Source organism: Rhododendron vialii, chromosome 1a (genome assembly GCF_030253575.1).
Source record: "Rhododendron vialii isolate Sample 1 chromosome 1a, ASM3025357v1".
Lineage (NCBI taxonomy): Eukaryota > Viridiplantae > Streptophyta > Magnoliopsida > Ericales > Ericaceae > Rhododendron > Rhododendron vialii.
In genome coordinates, this window is record NC_080557.1 from 313,709 (window position 1) to 335,884 (window position 22,176).

Genomic DNA, 22,176 nt, shown 5'->3' on the forward strand with positions numbered 1-22,176 from the left:
ATATCACTCTCATTGCATTCATTTCTAGTGACAAATGCCTATCATAGGACTCTATCAACCCATTTCGAAATTATTGAAATTTCACGAAACACAACGCCCTCGAAAGAACTCATTATTGGGATTTAAAGGCTCGACTTGGTTTGATTTTCTTTGTTTTGGAAAGACATGAAAACAGCACTGGGAATATGAGAAAAACAAGGAATATATAAAGGCTTGTTAAATGAAGTGGAACCAGATCAGCAAATGGAGACTTGTCATTGCTATTTAATCAGAATTAAATTACAAAATTTCTCATACCGAGAGACTGATAACGAAGAAAAGAGTGGGGTTGCTTGCTAGTTGCTACAGTACATACAACTCCCCGGTCCCCTCCATGCAGTTGTGTTTATATTTACAGGTGGATATGGAAACTGGATATATTCCCATCAGCTAGCATGCATTTGATACTAAAGTACTTCTAGTAAACAACTTCCGGTTGAGATGCGCGTAAGCTGGCTTGAACACCCTTAACCGTCGAAAAAGGAAAGAAAATTAAGAACTTCTGGTTGAGGTTAAGGAGTCATGAGGGGAGGCAGAGAGGGAAGTAGTGTCACATTCAGATTCAAGATCCTCATATCCCCAAAACTCCTCCTGCTCTTCTTCTTCTTCTTCTGGCATTTTCCACTTCTCTCTATCCACTTCCCCTTCTACCATTACCTCCAATGCCTGTCAAAACCCAAAATAAAATATTAATACACGAAGATCGACTGACTACAATCATACTTATCGACCAATCAGGGTAAGCTTATCCATTAAGATAAATCAGACTATGAGTTCGACTATATATCACCTTATACTATAAGACCAGCAATAAATCAGAGGTCATGTTTTCAACTCACTTTGCAATGTTTCCTTTCGCGTATCACGCCTCGTTCTGAGTTTACCATAATAGGGTAAGTTCAAAGTGATCCCAAGAAGGACTGTTTGTGGATTCCGGATGAAAAAAAGAAATCAAATTTGATAATGTACTTCTTGCGAATCCAAATAGGTAGCACCTTTAATTTTCCTTTATTCGGAAAACAATATAATGAGGCCAGCAGTTCAATATGTACAACTTATGCGCTCGATCTGGAAGCACTTTTTTGTAATTTTATGTTTGTCAGTAATTTGGAGAATCAATGCCTTCATTTTTATGATTTGTATATGATTTCAAGAATTAGGTCTATCAGAGTCAGTTGTTTATTCTATAATCGAAAGCACATCAGAGACAAGAAAACTGGAAATAAGAATCTGATTTAATTTGCACAAAGTGGGTATCCAAACATATATGCAAGACAAAAAAACAAACAGAAAGAAAAGCCATTAAAATATGAAACACAATGCAATTATTAGAATATGAAGGCTTAATGAACGGCCCACTTGACCTTTCTCTTCATACGTACGTTTGTGATGATCATCAACCACATGGGATCGGAAGGCAATAATGAATGCTGTCTATTTGTTTAGTGAAAAGGTTTATGTTAGGTAGGATCGAACATCAGATGACCATTACGAAATTGAATTCTAAGAGGAAAACCCAAATTCACCCCTCCCATGCACCAAGGACCACATCTTAGTTTAATGTCTTCGGACCAAGTTTTATCATCTCTCCTAGAACTCTAATATTATTTAGAACAAGACTTAATTAACTTATCTGTATTATACCAGTCGACATTACACCCAGGAATCGGTTTTTAATTAGGTCATGTGAAGTAAAATTGTGAACTCAACTACTCCTAAAGCAAAACAAAATTCAAAAAAACCCCTGACATCTTGGCTCTGATATGACTAATCAGACTGAGTTTCACCACCTCTCCTAGATTCATTGGTTTCGGGAAGAGTGTATTTTGTCTTTTATGCAGCCAGGGGTGGAGGTATCCCACTCGGAAAAATAATTATCCCGTGCAAAAAACAATTATAATATTTTCATGATTTTCACGTATTCAAATAAATGCACAAGATAAACTAAGTTAATTTTGTCAGCGCACAATATTGCATTATGATACCACTTGTCATTGATAAACGGTATAGCGCGTGATTGGAGATTTAATTCTTCTATTTGAGGAAAACGATCTATAGAGATTAGAAGAATCGAAGCTATATTTGTAGCATCACCACGCAAGAAATTTCTTTCCTTATCCCGGCCTCTGCCCCAACCTCTCAAATCCCTCCATTAAAATTACTGGTTGCTTGAGTGACACTATACTCAACCGACATAATGCATGAGAGTAGAGAGTAGTAGTAGTGGAGTAGTAAAATATGAAAAACAATATGTCTAATGACAAGAATATTCTATCGTCACTACTGAAGCTATTTGCTAATTATCGAAACTTAAGATAATGGAAATAGTTTTATTTATTTTTCCAGTCGGCAGGAAGAGGCAGGTCAACTAATTACTAAAAGGGGGTTATAATTCTATTAATTCCATTAATTCATGAACACACCTCACTACGCACATATAGCATTCCATGGGGCGATGGGAATCATATGACCACCCGATTGGAATATGATATTCCGTAATCCGGTCCTTATCAAGATGACTTGAAACAGGTGAGAAACAACAAGGATTCGACGCTCCACCACATAATTAATTGAGGGGACCAAAATATTTATGATGTGCTCTTAAATAAATATATTGAAATTATTTCTTCTCCACAGTCTAGACAATTAACTGATCCCGGTAGCTATTAATTAGTCAGTCAAATACTCCCTCCGTCCAACAATTTTAGCCCACTATTACATTTTTGGATGGGAAAATAATTTTCGCACTTGCTTTTATCCACACACATTCCTCTTCTTTCTTTTTTTTCTTATTCACGTAAAATTACAAATTATCCTTCATGAGTGTTTATATTTTAATTAGAAAGTAAGGGAAGTTTTTGGAATATAATTTTTGCACCCCATCTTTTTATAAGTGCACTCTATCCTTTTGTCTTCTAGTGTTTTTGTTGTGTGTATTTTAAAGCACTAAAAGACAGTTTTTTTTAGTGCATTTATAAAAAAATCAAAAGTAAAAAAAAGTGGAGTTTAAAAGTTATATTCCGTTTCTAATTTGACATGAATAAGACCAAAAGAAGAGGAGCATACGTGGCTAAAAGGAGAGTGCAAAAATTATTTTCTTTTTGGATGTCCATAATTCATGTCTATTTTGACAAGTCGAAGTAAAATATTTGATAAAAAATGATTTTTTCGCCCTTTCTCTTTTGAAGTGATTGGCTCCCAATATTCTTAATAAAGGGTAATCTTGAAATTTGGTACTTTTAGAAATATAATGATAATTTTACATTAAATAGCTGAATTATCGAAGAATGACTCATTTTTTTGAGGGAGGGGGAACTAAATTAGTACTCCACTGGTTGAAGAAAAGCAGCATAGGATAGGAGTAATTAGGTACCTGACTAATGGTAGGGCGCCACGTGGAAGATGCGCGAATGCAAAGAGAGGCCGCAAAGGCTAGTCGGTCAAGCTGTGCATCGTCATAGGCCCCTCCAAGCCTTGGATCTACCAACTTTTCAATCTCCCCTTGGTTCAATATAGGTTTAGCCTATCAACATCAAAATTCCAATAATAAGCATAGAATTTATAACACACAAGCGCTGCATAATCATCAAAAGAAGACAATGACAACAGTAAAATACAAAGCCTAAAACAAATTTTAGTCACTTTCTCCGGCTCTAGGTAGTCAATCCCTAGAAGAAAGATCTGTTTTTGCGATTTTATCCCTGTGAAGATGGTGATTTCTCACTCGCTAAACTCAATTTCCATAAACTTATTTCTGTATTAAGATTGTTCGACAAAATTGTCAGTCCCAAAGCACATCTCTCAGATTGCATTTAGGGCACAACAGTAGTTGTACTTTTCTTACCCAGCTATGCAAGCTTTGGTGAGCGGCATCGACCGGTTTCTTGCCAGAGATAAGCTCCAATAACAAAACTCCGAAAGCAAACACATCGGTCTTCTCATCCACGACGCCATGCATAAAGTACTCCGGCGCCAAGTGCCTGCAATTTGTATAACATCTCTGAAGCTTTAACAATTTACGGACTGATTGTACGTAGCTTTAACAGATTTTTAAAGAATTGCAGAAACTTTTATGGCATAGGTCTAATTAAACCAAAGCCATATATTGAAAATTTTGTTGTGTAATACCCAAATGTCCCTTCAATTGGAGTGATTGAGTGATGAGTCCACTGAGACGGAAGCCATTTTGCCAACCCAAAATCAGATATCTACATTTTATTCAAACAAAACACACAATCAAACACAAAACTCATCAAAACTTCTTCAAATGCAAAAGCAAGTTACAGAAAGTAGTAGTATCAAATCTTGAAACTTGGATTTGTTTTCTTGGCAATGGAGTGAGTCAAATTACTGTACCTGTGGCTCATAATCTGAAGTCAACAGTACATTCGAAGCCTTGATGTCTCTATGGATTATTCTTCTCGGGCAACCGTCGTGCAAATAATGGAGGCCTTTTGCTATTCCTACTGCAATCTTATACCTTGTTTTCCAATCCATTGCTGGCGAATTCTCATCTAAACAAACAAACATTCGACACTCATAAATACGAAAATCAAATTGTTTATAAACCCCCTAAAATAATTTTCACATAAATTCTGTCCAAAACGATGGGCAAAAAAGGCCACATCATTCTGCGCGAAATTCCGTGGCGTATATCGTTTCTCATGTTTGTGTTGCGGTTTTATACCGTGGAGAACAGAAGCAACAGAGCCTCTGGAGGAGAACTGGAAGACGAGATAGAGGCCGTTGTCGATGCAACAACCAAGGAGTGATGATACATTTGGGTGGCAAACATGAGCAAGTGTTCCAATCTCTGTTAGGAAGTCCTTTTCCTTCCTCTCATCTGTGGATTCTTTTGTTAGCCTTTTCACAGCTATTGCCTCCCCATCTCCTAGCGTTCCTCTGTAAACCTCTGCATACCCTCCTTTCCCAACCATATTTTCTGATAATCAAGCAATTAACACAAAATCAGATATCTGAAAGAAGAAAAATCAAGTTTCTTAGATACCCAAAAGGAAAATATTGGTTATAAGAAATCCAAAAATTGTCAGAAAACTTATAGTATTTACTGTAGATAGTGTACATTCTTTTGTTTAAAACCCGAAATAGAGGGGGCAAAATTTGTGGGAACTTAAAAATTTTCTATGAAACCTGGGACAACAAAAAACAGAATCCAGGACACAACAACTACTTGAAAACTGTAAATAGGAATTCAGGTTCCTTTGATTTTGATGAAGGGAAATAGTGGTTTCGGCACCCACACACATAGGCACACGAAAATCAGACAAAAAGACGAAACAAAAGTACATTCCTTTTCTGTTTTTGGAACTTGCTACTCTAATGAGAGAGAAAGAGAGAGAGAGAGAGAGAGAGAGAGAGAGAATCAGTGAAAGTTTTGTATGAAACCTGAGCAAAACCCATTGGTGGCGACAAAGATTTGTTCGAAAGAGAAGCACTTCCAAGTGGGTCTCTTAAAAGGCTCTGTTCCTGGAAATACATTTGAGGCTTCATTGTTGTCTTCTTCAGGGGAATCACCTTTTTGTTTTCCAACGTCTGCTTCAAAGCTTCGACGCTTGATTGAGAAGAGTCTCTTCAAACTTCCCGTACGCATATATCTCATTTTGCTTTCGAATCCCGACTTTCTCAACGGAGCTCTTTTTTATGCAGGGTTTGCAAGGAAAGAAATAGACACAACGAAATACTACTAGAGAACCACAGAACAGGACAAGTGTGAGAAGATTCTCTCTCCGACTCTCTCTCTCTCTCAATCAAAAGATTATGAGAATTTGTCTACATAATGGAGAATCAAATGGGTATAGATGCTTAATTTAATATTATGGGAACGTGATAATTTCCGAGGAAGAAGTCGCTGCAGGCTAAAATAGTGTCGTGTTTGTGTTCTTTCTCTTGTCATAGGAGGTTTAAATAAACTAGTCCCTTGATTTGGTCAATTTGTTATCCAACATCAATAATTGGTGGAGTTGTTGGACGACACTTGCAGTGGTTCGAGTCTTAACCAAACCATATTAGATGGTCCGAGTGGTTCGAATGGGTTGCTATGACAGCAGTGTGTATGGGTCGGATTGGTTTTAGTGCCTTATTGTTTTTTTTTTTTTTTTTGGGTCCGGCAATGGACATGATGAGTAGTATTGCCCTACTCACCGCATAATCTTGTTCAGGAACTTATCGCATTTATGTTGGGCCGAAGCTAAGGTTTAGTCACACTATAAATTGCTAAAGTGTATGTTTAGTCCCAGCAAATGACTATAGAGACTTGCATTTAAAATACAAGTGAGGAACTCCAAAGAACCTGCCCATTAGGTAAATCACTTGACAGAAATTGCACTTTGGATTCATTGATTTGCAATTTTATAACACTATTGTAATCTCGTTATACTATAGTGTTGTAAAATTGTAATTTTTCTTATGTCGTAAATGTTGACGATTCATAAGATAGAAATTTTGTAGTATGCTCTTTTATGTATGCTATCCAATAATAGGGCCCAATCTTATGTATAAATCTTATATATGTCAGTGATATTTTGTATAGATAAATGTATCTCAACGGTAAAAATGTGCCTTCCTGCTAATAGGTTGCGTGTTCGACTCTTCATAATTACGTTGTTAACGCGAAGGTATTTTGAACTTATAAAAAAAATGCTATGAATCTGATAGAGGTGAGATTTGAACTCACGACATAAAGGGGGTGTTTGGGAGGCCCATTTTTGCATTTTCTGTTTTCCCTTTTTCCATTTTGGCTGTTTGGCTAAAAAACAGAGAACTCATTCCATGAGAATAGATTTTGAGATTTGAAGAATGGAGAAGAGAAGCGAAAAAGAGGTCTGGAGGAGCTTTTCCCATTTTCGGTTTCCCATTTTCGTTCAAAAGGTACATGAAAAGACCACCATACCCGCTTAGTTTCACCATAATCCCCCAAAAGCCCTTCCATGAATGTTATCCTCTCACCAGTCAAGAAACCCCACTCCAACTCTCCGACAACAATTACTGCAAAATTGAACTCCACTACTCGATCTCCACAACGACGGCAAAATCAAACTCCATGACAATGACGGCAACATCGAACTCAACGGTAAAATAGACGATGGGTTTGATATTTGATTTCAATTCGTTGGTTTGAGATGGGTTTGAGATTTGATTTCAATTCGTTGGTTTGAGATGGGTTTGAGATTTGATTTTAGTTCATCAAAATATAGAAGATGGGTTTGAGATTTTACGGCAAAATAGAAGATGGGTTCTCCCTAACCATTTGATTCTGGAAGTCAGATCTCAAAGAAATGCGAGGAACATACCAGGTGCTAGTGGACTAGACTCTGTATTGGCAAATAACCCTAACCATTTGGTTCTTGAAGTTAGATTTCAAAGGGGAGAAGCTGGGTTCTTCGATTTGTAGAGAGAGAGAGAGGGGGGTGATTTTTAATTAATAGTAGTTTTATGACATGGGTAGGGGCAACATAGTAAAAAACCAACTCATAATTCATTTTCATCCCATATCTCCCAAACACTATTTCGGTTGCAAAATACATTCTGTACATATCATCCAAACACTCTACTAAATTTAAAATACATTCTGATCACAATTCAAAAAGTCAAAAAGCCAAAAAGCTAAAAATGAAAAGCCAAAAAGTAGGCTCCCAAACACCCTCAAAAAATCTAAAGGAGTTACAAGGGTAACCACTTCACAACAAGGTTAAATATTACAACTAAAATATAAACAAAATAACGAGAGGTCCCATTTTTACACCCCACCTATGACTTCCAAGATTTTAGGGCCGGGCCTAATCGTTTTGGGTCACTTTTAATGACGGCACAATTTCAGTCATTGATTTTTAGATGTGTGAGATGACAAAGCATAGATGCGTCGCATTAGAGGATCATGTGAGATAACTCGTACACATTAGAGGGACAAACCCACCATATAGTTGAATTGAAAAAGAATACTGATGAAAACAGTAGAGAAATGCCCCGTTCCCCTAAGGTTTTTATTTTTGTTTTACGAAACAGGTCATTCTCTTACGATATATTACCCTTAATTCAAAAAATATCTATTTTAAGTATTAATATTATTATATATCCATGACCATGAGACTGTAACTGTTGCCTTTTTTCAGTTTTCAGTTTTTACCTAGAGCATGGACCACGTGCCCCTCATCCAATACCTTTTGAGGGGCCCAAAGCTGCATATAAAAATGAAAATGGGGAAAAGGAAAAGGAAAAGCGGGTCTTTATTTCTAGAAGTTAAAAACAGAGAGTGTTTGTTTAGTAAAAAATAATGACTAGTGCAGCCGCAGCATGGATGCACCAAGCACAAAACGATTTGCAAATTAGAATACTGTTGTCCAGATTGTCTTTTCTGTATACTTTCCCCCGGTTCTGTTGCTACCGCGGGCTTTACGCGACCGACCAAGAAATGCAGATATCACTTCAACAAAACATAGGTTATGAAAGAACTTCGAAGAGCCAGGGTAACACGAAAGCCAGAATCTTTAAGATCATGGATTCGAATTCGAAGAGTGCGTCCTTTGGTAAGGTTGTAAGTCTTCTGACAAACACAAATTCTGTGCTGCGTTTATTTTGGCGGAAAATGGGCGAGTAACAACTATTATCTCTTGTTTTTATTTTCGTTCGTAGAATACAGATTCAGAATTTGCTATTACTAAACATGAAATCTGTTTTCCCAAATCTACCTTCGAAAATTCAGCTTTTCATGTGCATAAAGTACTAGAATGAAAAATGGTATAAAACCGCAATTTTTTACTTCTAATTGTTTTTGCTTCCTACCCCACTGTTAGTAACCATAAAATTGAGAAATTAAAACAAGAATCCGACTTCTCTGAGGTCTGGGTTTGGACCACAGAGAGCGGTCCATGTAATCTCAGATTTGTTGAAAACCTCAAACCTACGAAGGTATATCTGCAGTCCAAATACAAATCAGCCGGGTCCTTACAACATTGCAGAAGAAATTCTACATTCTTTGTATTACTATCATGAGTCCATGACTATTCAGCAGACAAGCGAACCTCATTTACTTGGTCTAATCCTGCTGATTGCACAGTCTTCCCATTTTCGTCTCTATAGGATATAATATTGCAATGGCTGGAGCACTTTCGAGGTTTTTACCAGTAGGAACAATGTACATAACGTGGCGTGATTAGTAATAGAAGAACGTACGAAATACTACTATTAGACAGTGATTGGTAACCAAAAACACTGTTACCCGTATTTATAAGGCTTGCAAGTAAACCCACTCCTCCAGAAAGGGGATATTTTCCAACCACCTAGCAAAAAAGAGAATAGTTTACAGACTGATTTCATTGCAAGTAGTAAATCATTTATACTAGTGTTTGTTTGATAGAGAGGCATATATTTTGTTTGAGAGATCTTTTTGCATGCACACGATGATTTCCGTTTGCAGACTAAAATACATAACATACAAACACCACTGCAACGTGCCACAAAGACTTGTGCAGTTATAGTGAATTTATAATTTAGGACATATATAACACCAATTACCGTAATATAGTCAGTAAAGTGGCAAACCACAACTGAATCAGGCTTCAGGCTTCACGACGAGTGGATGATTGTGCCATCATAAGAAATAACCGTTTCTAAATTAAAATGAGTGCGGATCAAAAGAAAATTGAAATTAAAGTGAGTGAGTGAACATTATTTGCCTCTATGTTTAGTTTTACTTGTTTGGATAGGAATAGATATTATAGCGATATAGGTACTAGAGAGAGGCCCAGGCAGGGGAGAAGAAGGGATTCTTTCAGAGTGCTCTATCCCTAGAAGAGCATACCATTTTAAACAGACTATTTTCTTAGCTCTCCATCTCACTATCTAAACTCAGGTTACGCGGCATTCAGAACCAGTCTTGAAGTAATCTTTGAGGCTATTCTTCATCATTCGGATAGTCATTGAATTCACCAGCTCCGGCTGAGGGTGCAGTCAATGGAGAAGTGAGCTGATCTCGCCTTTTGTTGATCCGGTTGAGGAGACTTATCATGATGTATCAGTCTGCTCTAATCTATGACCTAGCGTTTTCTTAGCTAAACAGTACGCCTAGGATAAAAAAGACAGGTGGCATAGTGATTCCTGCCAATACAACTGGACCAACGAGTAACCAGAACACCTCTGCTAACATAACCATATTCAAATCAAATGCACAGCTTTTGAGAGGTAAATGGCAGAAGCATTGGAGTAGAATTTTGTGGAATCAATAAAGGCATAACAAATCTGCCAAAATTGTGAAAAGAAAAATTGAAACCCATTAAAGATGCACAGTGAGAGTGGGTGGGTGTAGTGGTCACGCTCTGCTTTTGAGTGATTATTTTCTCCCAAATGTTTCCTTTGCAACAGTACATGTGGACAGATGTCTCGGTTAAGTAAACAGAGACATATCTTAAAGCCGTGGGATTACTGGTCCCCAAAATTCTCTTTTCCAGTGGTACCATTTGGGGGGTTGGAGTGAGAGATGATATATTTATTCATGCGCAGCTGCAACTGCCAGAGCTTCGATAAGAGCACAGTAGTTAATTACTTCTGTATTAAATCGATCAATAACATTCCAATTCTCTATTTGTTGGATCTTATTTGGTTTGGGTCAAATAGGGTCAATGTTGTCACCAATACAGAATTGAAAGGGTTCATTTCGATTTGGACATGGTTTCTAGAATATGTTGCAATATGGGCCTTTAACTTTTAAGAGGACATAAAAAGCAATCGGGTAGGCCTTCTTTGCACTCTTGGATTTGATTCAGAACTTGTGAAGGGTAACTGGCATTACAAATAAACATCGGCACAGCTTCTACATTGTCCAGTAACTCACATCATAGGTAGCCCGGCATTTGGCTGTTTTCCCTCTAGACAAACACAACCTTCGAAGAAGTAAACAATATCAAAATAGAGAAAATGAACCTGCGTTCTGGTTTCTTTTGGCACCACCCTGTAAACTGAGCTCGCAGATAATGATTTGGGACCTGGCAAGACAGTGCCACTGAGTAGGTCTGTGACATCAGAGCAACGGTTGGAACCTATAGGGATATACGACTCTTTCAGTTCCTTTGGCTTCTATTTAGTTTCTGAAAGATTAACCCTTCACCATCGGCTAGATGTGGTCATGGAACAGATGCCAATATTGAAATTGTTGAGTAAAAGTTACTGATTGGAAAGCTGATATTAAGCTGGGAAAGGCCGAGTACGATTAGAAGATCATATTTGCCTTCTCTGATCCCTGACTCAAGCCCATATTGATAGAGTTCCAGCGGATCCGCGTTTGGGGTACTCTCATATTGTCAGGTCCATGTAAGTTCCTCTTGTCTGGCTCCATTGTGGGCAGGGGCTCTTTTGGTCAAAAAGGGATGCCATGCTCCGGTCACTCCGTCCTACTCTCTTCGAAAAGCATCTCCACACTAGTTCTTTATTAAGCTGATTCAAAAGACTGTAGATATCACTTGATTGCGAATGAGACTTATCATCCACAACAAATTTATGGACACCCCCATCAATCTCAACGAAACTCCAAGCTGCAACTGTATCTACTTTCCTCTCTTTCATTATATTCCGTAGCCTTAATACAACCTCCCAGATGCCCATCGCAGCATACATATTTGCCAAAAGAACATACCTACCACTATGTTGAGGTTCTAATTGGATCAACTGTTTCCCTGCTCTCTCCCCCAACTCAACATGGCCATGAATCAGACACCCATTAAGCAAAGACCCCCATATAGCTCCATCCGGTTCCATTGACATGCTCTTTATCAAAATCTCTGCCTCTTTGATTCGTCCTGCCCTGGCTAAGAGATCAACCATGCAACCGTAGTGCTCAATCACCGGTGAGATACCATAAATTTTACCCATGCACCCAAATAATCTCCAGGCTTCATTTGCAAGAGTTCTGTGGTTGCAAGCAGAAAGAACTCCGACAAAGGTTATGGCATTGGGTTTTGGCCCCCTTTGTTCCATCTCTGCAAAAAGCTGAAGCCCCCTCTCATTATCCCCATTGATGGCTAATCCCATGATCATAGCACTCCAAGTTGTTACGTCTTTGCATGGCATCGTACGAAATATATTTTCTGCAGCTTTTACTTGTCCACATTTTGCGTAAAAATCTATAAGCGCAGTACCCAACTCAGCCTCATGCTCTGAGAAATGCTCGTTTATGTAAGAGTGAACCCATTTGCCTTCCTCAAACGCACCCACAGCTGCGCAAGCACAGAGAACGCACACCAAAAGAGACCGATTAGGCCTCACATAACCCCAACTCTTCAACTCGCAAAACAACTTAATCGCTTCGTTGAAATCCTCATTCCTCACATACCCATAAACCATGGCACTGCAAGAAACATCATTTCTCTGGGGCATTGAATCAAACACTTCACGAGCCTTTTCAACCAGCCCATTACTACAATACCCACTTACAAGACTAGTCCAACAAACCACATTTCTGCTAGAACTTTCTTCAAACACTTGACAAGCCACATTCGTCGCTCCAAATTTTGAGTACACGTGTATAAGAGAACTAATCACATAAACATCAGAACAATAGCCCAGCTTCATTGTCTGACCATGAACTTGATATAATTCATAAGCACAAGAGCATGCTCTGGTTAAAGCAGGGAAAGTACGCTCATTTGGCTCGAACCCTTTTCTTTGCATACTCGAATAAACTGCGAGACCCTTTTCGGGTTCCGAGCTATCGGAATAACCCATTATCATGACATTGAAATCAAAGGTAGTGGGTAGTAAAATCTGGTTAAAAACTGTGTGTGCATAGTTCAAGTCACCAGTTTGGGATAGTGCACAGAAAGCTAAGATTTTGCTGGTGGTGTAGGTGAAACGGGCGAGGCCGGTGGTGATTAGGTGGGAGTGGATTTGTTTGAGTTGGTCCATGGTGGAGCATCTCTGTGAGAGAGAAAGGTAAGAGAGATACGAGATCGGTTTCAAGAGACTTTTTCCGCTACTCATGCGCTGAGGAACTTGAATTAAAGCCGTTAAAACTGTTATAGATGGCGGGTAGGAGAACTACGATTTTCAAGTACTTTTCGAAAAGGTCCAGAATTTAGATTTCCGGCCAACTTAAGAGTCCATTTTTCTTTTACTTTTTACCTCCGGTGATTCGGAAAAGGAAAAAAGGATGACTCAAAGTGAGAACAGATTCCCTAGACTGTTTGAAACTTGGGGAAAGGAAAGGAAGAGAAAGGTGATTGAGAAATGAGAACGAAACTTTGAGGAAAATGTGGAAGAAATTACTACTACTATGTTTCAATATTTTCTTGTTTCCTCACCAATCAAACAAGGGGAGAGGAAAAAATTACTAATTTCTCCACTTTTTCCTTCATTTTTTTAAGTTCCAAACAAATCCTGGCTTTGTCTAGAGAATCTAGTCGAACTATGACAAGCGGGTGTGATAAAAAAAAAAGGGGAAATTTCAAAATCACACATAAACTTTGCACCAAATGTCACAGAGACACCTGAATTTAAGTTTATTTCAATTAAACACCTACTAACAAAATTCTCAAATTTAAATCCCCGCCGTTATACTCCGTCCAAAAAATTACTGACGCGGCATCTCTTATCCGTTTAAGTGGCCCCATTGCACATGTTTCCAATAGGGAACGATGCACCCAAGCCAAACCCCTCACTTTACCTCACGTTTTGAAGAAAAAATGACCTTAACATAATTTATGAGTTTTAACCTAAATTAGGTTAAGGTCATTTTTTAAATACAGACGAAAAAATAAGTTACTTAACTTTTCAATGTAAACCCACCCCAAGAGTTATACCATGAAGACTCGGAGGAAACCTTAACTTTTTCTTCTTTCTGCTCGGGACCACAAGGAAAATATGAAGTAATGGGTAACGTGATGGATTTCTCTTGGGTGCATCGTCCCCTATTGGAAACATGTGCAATGGGGCAACTTAGAAGGGTTGAGATGCCATATCAGCAATTTTTGGGTCAGAGTGGACGAAATATAGCAGCAGGGGTCTAAATTTGGGAATTTTGTTAGTACAAGTGTTTAATTGAAATAAATTTAAGTTCAGGTGTCTCTGTGACATTTGGTGCAAAGTTCAGGTTCCATTTTGAAATTTTTCTAAAAATATTGGACTGACATAATTACTATATGATTGGGAGCGACTATTCGCAATCCCGTATTTTCTCTCTTAGCCTATTATATTTCGGTAAATAGTTGTTGAAAATCATACATAACATTTCGGTAAATAGCTGTTGAAAACAAGATTATATTTCGGTAACTACATGTCGAAAATATGTTCAACCTTCGGTAAACAACTGCCAAACATACATTTTCGGTAAATAGCTGTTGAAAAAAATATTATATTTCGGTAATTATATGCTGAAAATGTATCTCAATTTCGGTAACTAACTGTCGAGTATAATTAAAGATTTTTAATGGGCTAAGGAAAAAATACGGAGTTGCGAATAGTCGCCCCCATATAATTTTGACAAGAAATTTGAAACTTGAATTGAACGATGTTCCTTAATTTATGGCGATTTGAAAGATAGGGGGAACAAAGAATCTCAGATTGATGAAGATTCAACGAGGTTGCGTTGGCTAGAGCCTTCTGTCAAACTTTGTATTCCAAATATTTTTTTGTCTTTTTATGGTTGAAAGTATTCAACATTCATGAGACGACGATAACAACAGAACTCATATAGTCCTCAATCATTGGAGGTATGGGCGGAAAAAAATTGGAGACAGACTTAACATTTGGCAATATGCACAAAGTAGCTATTCTCAGAAAACCATTGAAATAGTAGCCCCCGATACCTGTTTTGCTGCGAAACCATGTCCCCAAATCAAAGCCAAATGACATCAGAGAGGGCAGGCAAGAGACTCAATTCAATTTTTGTGCACATTACTATAGTTCCTTCATTGATAGTCCAGAGTATCGGTATGCACAAAAAATGCAAAAAAAAAAAAAAAAAAGAGGCGAAATTTGGAAAGCAAAAATTCGAACTCCACAACCCCACACACACTAGTGTTGCCAAGTGTTCTTGTGTCTTTGTTCGTGGCCCTAGAAGAATTCATTTGGAAAGACCCCAAAAGCTTCAAAACAAAGCGAGATACATAAACCACACAACTCTTCACCACTTTGCCTGACTAATAGCTGATTCAACTCCACTAAACAATCACTGCCACACTATGTACACATTTCGTACTACACATTTCCACAATACATGAACTTGAAATTCACAGAGTGTAGTTATTATAGGCCTACCCAAATAAAGCATTACTTATCAATGATGGTTGCGCTACAGAAGAAAATGACTTCTGATGTTTTTTACGTCACGACAATAGCAGATGCTAGAAATCAAATTCAATGGAAACAATAGCCTAAAATCTATAAATGAAGAATGTTGAGACATTTTCTCAACGGTCCAACGAAATACCGCTCCACAACCCAAGTCGGGTTCGGATCAGTGTTGGGACATTTTCTGATGCTTTTTTGCCTGAAGCTTTGTTAATGCCAAAGTTTCGGGCAAAACCCAGATGGCACATCAGAAGATCTCTTGCTCGAAATTGTTTCAGAAAAAGAGTCGACAAGCTGCCCTGCTAGAGACACTGGATCATCAATAAGAGTATCCACAAACACCTTCACTACCCTCATTTCTTGTGGTGTTGCTCTCAAGCTATACCAGGTCAGAAATTTCTGCCTAAATGCCGTCTCAATATGACCCTCGCATTCCAACCACCTGATCACTTTCACATAATACTCGAAATCCCTATTACTGTTACCAGAATGCTCCTCTTCCCTCCCGGACACGTTATCGCTAACCTTGTTGCTGGGCTTCAACCTCCCGTTTCTTGCCACGTCTTTGTTATTTTCCAACTTGCAAGGAGTAATGGGCAAATCGGCTTCTGAGCTACCCACCAATGGCACAACACATTCCATACCTGTCTGAATATGGGTATGTGATCCACTGTCTGCGCTCGTCCCCTGTTCTTCTTGTGAACCCTTATTCTCAAGATTTAATTCAATAGAACTTGGGACAGAATTAATTCTCCCTTTTGCTCCTTCCTCATCCAATGAAGATGCAGGATCTCCCAAATTTATATCATTCGACAGATTTGCAGAAGCAGTTTTCTCAGTGTTCTTGTCCTTGCAATAAGTAAAACTAGTGTCCTCTCTCTTCTGAGTTTCATTGCTACAGAGAACGACAGTAGTATTTTCATCTTCCACAGAAGATGGATTAGATAAACTACTGCAGTTGGTTGCTGGGCTTTCACTTCCTACAACTTCGATGTTATTTGGAGTGGCGACATCATCTTCAGTACCCGTTCGGAATGGAACTTCACACTTACCCAACTCTTTAGTGCTATTAAAGCAAACAACCTTGACAACATATTCGGTTGCTGGACTCAGACCAGACAGCAAAAACCTCATATTCGGTGTGAACAATGTACAAGTAGGTTCTTCTAGGTAGTCCCCATCTTCAACTTTACGATGCCACAAGGTATAACCCCCAACATTTCCCAGCGCAGGAGCTTTAGAACCCAATATCAAGGTAACAGATGAAGTGCACACCTCTCCGAACTGGATTATATTTGAAGCTATCAAAGTGGATTCTGCAAATATTACATTCTTATTAACAGTTCATAGGTTCTATTTGCTTTGAATTTTGTCATACTAGTTCACCACAAAAGAGAAAAAAGAGATAGAGGTCTCTAACTGGTGAATACAAAACAAAGAAAAAGACTAGGTACTAGTACTACCATGACTGGCCAGACTGGCAAATATTCCAGGAGCAAGAAGTCTAATTGACGACCTGTATGACAAGATACTGGACAATTCGCAACTCCACCTTTTTTACAAACATAAAAAGAATTCAAGGAAACCTTGAAAATTATGGCAGCCCAAGTTTGTCCATTTTCTTGTAACACAGTATCAGCTCTTCGCTATTAAAAAAAAACCATTAAAAATTGCAACGATAAAGCTGACCTTGATTCTGATAATTGGATGACACATAGCGAAGAGCTTTCGAAAGCATTGAATCCAGAGACTCTACTGCCAAGGCACAGAGTCTTTGAACGTCTGGACCCGAAGAAAGCCTGTTGACGATACCCCTTGCATTCTTCACAGGTAAACCAGTTAAAGGACCCACGTCTTCTTCAAGCTTCTTCACTGCCCCATCAACAAGTTCATAAAGGTTTTGGTAATATTTGGTACCAACAAGAAGCTTCTGGCTCAAGGAGACACGGTAGCACAATATATCCACCCGCCTGGTTTCCTTCGCCGTGATAAGTTGTTTTCTCCAGCATCTGCAGAATTTTGAACACAGTAATGCAATGAGATAAATTCCAGTTTCCCTTGTTTGTTCTACACGGACACACACACACAACACCCCCCCCCCCCCCAGTCCCCCAATTTTTCGAAACATGAAATTCACTTCAACTTGAGACAGATTTATCTCAACTGTTAGATAAGAATTTCTCTCCCTGATGACATACTTATCAATTGGTTGTGAACTACCTAGTTGTTAAACTTGTAATATGAGCTGCCTAATTGTAACCTAATGGAGGACAAAGAGAAAACTCCTAATCTAAACGGATATGTACATTCTCTTTGATTCAGAAAATACAGCACATCTTCAACGAAGGTTGGTTTGATCACCAAATCACAGTAGCTGAGAACCCTACAGGCTACAGCTCTTCTAGGGCCATCCGGAGATTATTGCACGATGCACGTTATAGGTAGGTCTCAACTTCAACTCCTCCTTGGCATCTAAATCAAACATCTGAAACACCCTAGCCATTTGAACCCTGCCATCCCAAACTCAGATTAAGGGGTACATAATCGCACCATTCAATCTGTGTTAGTGATGGAAGCCTCGAGAAGAACGTAATACAACCTTGTGTTGGGTAGAATGATGACATAAAAACTATGATGAAGTTTCTGTTTCAAGAAACACTAAGATGCAATAGACATGTTCTGATTACGATATAAACAGAGTAAACTAATCCCCTTTCATGTTAGCCTTCAAGGAAGACACATCAACACCACACAACAAGTCCAAAAATCTTTTAGTGTTTGAGGTTAGATGACTTAATACAACAATAAATTTCATTTTCCCACCCGATCATTGAAAAGGATACAAGGACTTGGGAACGCAGAAAGTCATCTCACGAAAGAAGACAGAGAACTTTTACCATATAGCACAACCATGAAAGCACTTGGAAAAAGACCAATGTAAAGAACGAGAAGGGGTCAGAATTTACCCAAGCAGATCATTCAGCTTCCCGCAAGCCACACAAGAGAAACTTCCGTCCATCCCATCTTTTGCAATGCCAGATTTGTTATGCCTTAAAGCACATTCCAAATGACATGACATGCCGCAAGCATCACCTGGATAGGGAGGCTCCGAGCTGCAAGTTAACCACAAGCTAGGGTCCTTGTTGTCATCGTACAGAGAACAAATACAACACGAGCACCTCTTGCAAAATACATCCTTTTGACTTAATTTAGCTTTGCAAGCTGAGTTTTTGCAGTATATAGTATTTATCATATCACTTTCACTGCTGTCCACAACTATACTGTTCACAGCAACAGCAAGGCGACTAGGTTGATCAGTTTTTCTCTGCCGTTTGGAAGCTCTTTGCTCAACTGAAGGTGAACACTGTGGATCGGGGTTTTCGGCTGTGTCATTCCCCTGTGATTTCTTCTCAGCTATGACTCTCAATAGGTGTTCGATGATTTTCAACTTTGTCAAGCCAGTATATTTCCTTTCTTTTCCCATTTCTGCACACAGTATCTGCAAAATCTCTTGTCTGCTCCAGGATTGTAGCATTTCAGGGGCTCCGTGCGACCACTTGGACGGTTCATAAACAAGTTCTCTCTTTTCCTCCATACTCAACATACTGCACTTTGATGGATCAAGTACAACTCCTGGGGCCAAACAGTATGGTATCACCACATTAGAGTCGTAGCTCTAAACGATGAGTACAGAAGATCAACACAAACTTCACAAGACTTACCCACATACGAGGAGAAATTATAATAGAAAAACAAAGAGAATAAGAACACTGAAAGGAAGAGGAAAGAATTTTCATGTAGTGTGAGAAATTACTCCTTGGGAACACACCTACATCTCTTTCCCTATAAAACAAAGGCACTCGTCTCAATCATTCCGAAAAGTATGTACCAGAAAAAGGAATTTAAAGCAAGCAACATTTTATAAACTGATTATTTTCCATTGGAGTACAACTGTGTGAGTTATTATACAGTTGTATACTTGTATCTTTCTTTTTCCACTTCTCTGGCACCCATAAACAAAAAAAAAAATAGATTAATGATTGACATGGGATGACAAAGAGATTCCAACAGCATCGAATAGAGTCAGTTCATTTCAGGGCAGTCCCCTAAAATTTAGGCCAAGGAAGTCACTATCTCAATAGTTTGCAACATACTATTAAAGAAGCCTGAAACGGTACTTGGTTTGACTTTATAATACCACCAGCCCCAGAAAACCCCCGATCTAATGGTACTTCTTCCCATTAGTAACAAATTACTTTTCAAATAAGTAACAGTCTCCGATTATGATAAGAAATATGACTCTTTTTCCCTCAGCAACAGAAATTCATTAATCTCGGAAAGGAAAACAAAGATTAAACGGACCAATGGCACAACAACTTACACCACCCGAGATAAGAAATATGACTTTAATAAGAAGAGCAAAGGCATCTCTAGCATTCGACGATCATATTAATGGAAATACAACTTCTGACAAAAAATTTCAACCCAAAAAAACACTTTGTTAAGGTTACCAAATTGCTATTTCCAGATAGGAAGGGCAATCTTAGAACCTAACATCTACCTGGAAAGAAGGCTGATCAAAATATTAATGAAAACAAAAACAGAAAAACTAACACAAAATTCATGCAGTATGATCTGGTATGCAGATCAATTCAAGCATTTTCGTGTTGCAAAACCAAAAGACCTTCAAAAGATTCAACCTTTTGGCCCATCAAAAAGGAAAACACAAGCTGTTGTTATCGAGTATCAATTAGTAACACTAATAACCCCAGAAAAGATAAACAAGAACTGGGTAAAAAAGAATTAAAAAATAATAATCACAGGTTACCCTCGAAAGGAGGAGAATCCATAGACGTGGGTCAATGAATAACCACTATGCCCACCGCATTACCATCACTAAGCTTCAACTTTTGCTGCATCTGTACGTATAGACAAATCAGGAAAACATGATCAGAGGCATATATGCATATATATGGTGGCGAATATTGTATATGTAAGCAGTAAGCACTGAGAGCATATAAGAGAGAGAGAGAGAGAGAGAGAGAGAGAATGGAATACAAATACCAAGAAGGAGAGAAGGAAGAAATTCGGTCACTAGGATCGAATCCGTGATTAATGAGATGGGTCCTGAACGCAGGCTTTTTTAGGACCCGAAGCAGCGAAAGGAGAGATTCGAGAATTCGAGATCGAGAGAAAGAGAGAGGAGAGGTTACTGGTTACAGAAAGAGAGAGAAACGGATAAAGGAAAAGTACCAATTAAAATACTCCGCATTAGCAACAGCGGCTGCACCCTCTGCCTCCCTCGCAGGTCACAACCTTCTTTGTAACTGGTGTTTAATTTGTGCCGGGTGATTTGGAACATGGCTGTCTTTGCGATAACTGTGGATATATATATATGTTAAATTTTAGTTTAAAATTTTAATAGAAGCTAAGAAATATGTTTGTTGTAGGTATAAGATTATAAATTTTTCATTTTATTTTTAAAAATTTATGTTGCCAAATCCCGAAAATGACTAAAATTCAACTTGGGAAATTTGAGAATCTCTTTTCTTTCAAAAGTTCTCAGAGTATGTAAATTCTAAAAAATCAATTTTATAAATTTTTTGACAAACACTCAAAACTGATTTTTAGAAGTTAGAATCTAAAAATTTGCTAAAATAAATTATGGCAAACACCCAATTGATACGGATTTTTCTTGTAAATTTCGCACTTCTTTTTTTCATAATTGCATCCCTCTTAATGTGCTTTTACAATATTAACTTTCAAATGTTAAAAATATATCTACTCATGAAAGACAAATTTGCATATAAGAAGACACAAAAATTGAATGTAGTTTAAAAAAGAGAAGCGTGTAAATCACTTTTTTCATTGGTATTGTTGAAGAATTCTTAGATTTGATGGGCTTTGAAAGATAACCAACGCTTATTTGGTTGGTTATAGTTCGAAACCAATCTCACCACTCGTAACTCGCACGGCCTTAAGTCGGGACTCTGCTTGAGTAGTCACTTCTCACAAACTTTTCTTTGGGGGAAAGACCCAAATAATCATTAGGCATGCATACGAAAGACCCAAATAGTCATTCTTAGCATCAAATGATAGATTCACATTTATCTCATGCTTTATTATAAAAATTACCTTGCTAACATCACAATATAAGTACACTCTTTCGAAACAATAGCGATCTTATTGTCTAGTACTTACTAATGAATGATCTTTTTTTGAACTGCTACTTGCTAATGAATGTTCGATCAATTTAATTTTTTCATGAACAATCAAACTGGAAGAGCCCACAAAATAAATTTTTCTGCTAATATTGATTAGCCTGAGTGAACCTCAACTCCCCCACAGCTCCTACCCAATCCCATTATGCGGTTCCTGGCATGGGCGTGTAAAATTTGCGTTGAAATGCATGATCTTAATATTGGTATCTTCTGTTGCGGAGGATGCACTACCCCCAAATCGCCTTCTGCCACAACCTTTTGCGGTTATCGGGACTCAATTGATTACCTAGATTATAGTTAAACAAGGCAATTCCACCTACAAACGTCCAATGAGACGTACTAGTCATTTGAATGAAATAATTAGAGGACCAAATACACAGAATTAAATTACCAAGATCCACCTCAACTTATTTCAATTGGGGTGGCTGGCTAATCCCCCATTAATTAGGAGTGGGATATGTTTATGTTTCTTTTTAATCTTTGATGATAGTGCATGTCTCACATCACATGCATGCATGCATGTACCATAGAGGACCTAACTTTACTAGCTAGCTAGGGGGGCCCCCAATCGAGTACCTAATTATTAAGAGAGGGTATCTTGTCTCCAAGAGATAAACAAAAC

At 38.2% G+C, this 22,176-nt stretch overlaps 3 protein-coding genes and 1 non-coding gene across 8 annotated transcripts; all 4 read right to left on the bottom strand.

Annotated features, from left to right (window-relative positions):
- Window positions 1-236: 236 nt before the first annotated feature.
- LOC131335339 (probable receptor-like serine/threonine-protein kinase At5g57670) lies at window positions 237-5,945 on the bottom strand. The gene is made up of 7 exons (XM_058370657.1): window positions 5,446-5,945; window positions 4,727-4,981; window positions 4,396-4,553; window positions 4,168-4,247; window positions 3,884-4,019; window positions 3,413-3,562; window positions 237-705 (listed from the first exon to the last, which is right to left on the bottom strand). The coding sequence occupies exons 1-7, from the start codon at window positions 5,657-5,659 to the stop codon at window positions 532-534; spliced, it is 1,167 nt and encodes a 388-aa protein (XP_058226640.1). The 5' UTR covers window positions 5,660-5,945; the 3' UTR covers window positions 237-531.
- Window positions 5,946-10,723: 4,778 nt separating this feature from the next.
- On the bottom strand, window positions 10,724-13,416 carry LOC131336390 (pentatricopeptide repeat-containing protein At5g66520-like). Its single transcript, XM_058372198.1, has one exon. The coding sequence runs from the start codon at window positions 13,024-13,026 to the stop codon at window positions 11,344-11,346; it is 1,683 nt and encodes a 560-aa protein (XP_058228181.1). The 5' UTR covers window positions 13,027-13,416; the 3' UTR covers window positions 10,724-11,343.
- Window positions 13,417-14,850: 1,434 nt separating this feature from the next.
- On the bottom strand, window positions 14,851-14,957 carry LOC131308755 (small nucleolar RNA snoR100). The gene has a single exon (XR_009194564.1). It is a non-coding gene; the product is annotated as a small nucleolar RNA snoR100 (small nucleolar RNA).
- Window positions 14,958-15,285: 328 nt separating this feature from the next.
- On the bottom strand, window positions 15,286-20,704 carry LOC131323412 (VIN3-like protein 2). Of its 5 annotated transcripts, none has more exons than XM_058355208.1 (5): window positions 20,398-20,625; window positions 20,162-20,252; window positions 18,300-18,966; window positions 17,023-17,342; window positions 15,286-16,649 (listed from the first exon to the last, which is right to left on the bottom strand). In XM_058355208.1, the coding sequence occupies exons 2-5, from the start codon at window positions 20,181-20,183 to the stop codon at window positions 15,544-15,546; spliced, it is 2,115 nt and encodes a 704-aa protein (XP_058211191.1). In that variant the 5' UTR covers window positions 20,184-20,252; window positions 20,398-20,625; the 3' UTR covers window positions 15,286-15,543. The 5 variants fall into 5 exon arrangements, with proteins under 5 accessions (XP_058211191.1, XP_058211196.1, XP_058211175.1 ...); XM_058355213.1 differs by having other exon boundaries at window positions 20,587-20,605; XM_058355192.1 differs by lacking the exon at window positions 20,162-20,252 and having other exon boundaries at window positions 20,587-20,704.
- Between the last annotated feature and the right edge of the window lie 1,472 nt (window positions 20,705-22,176).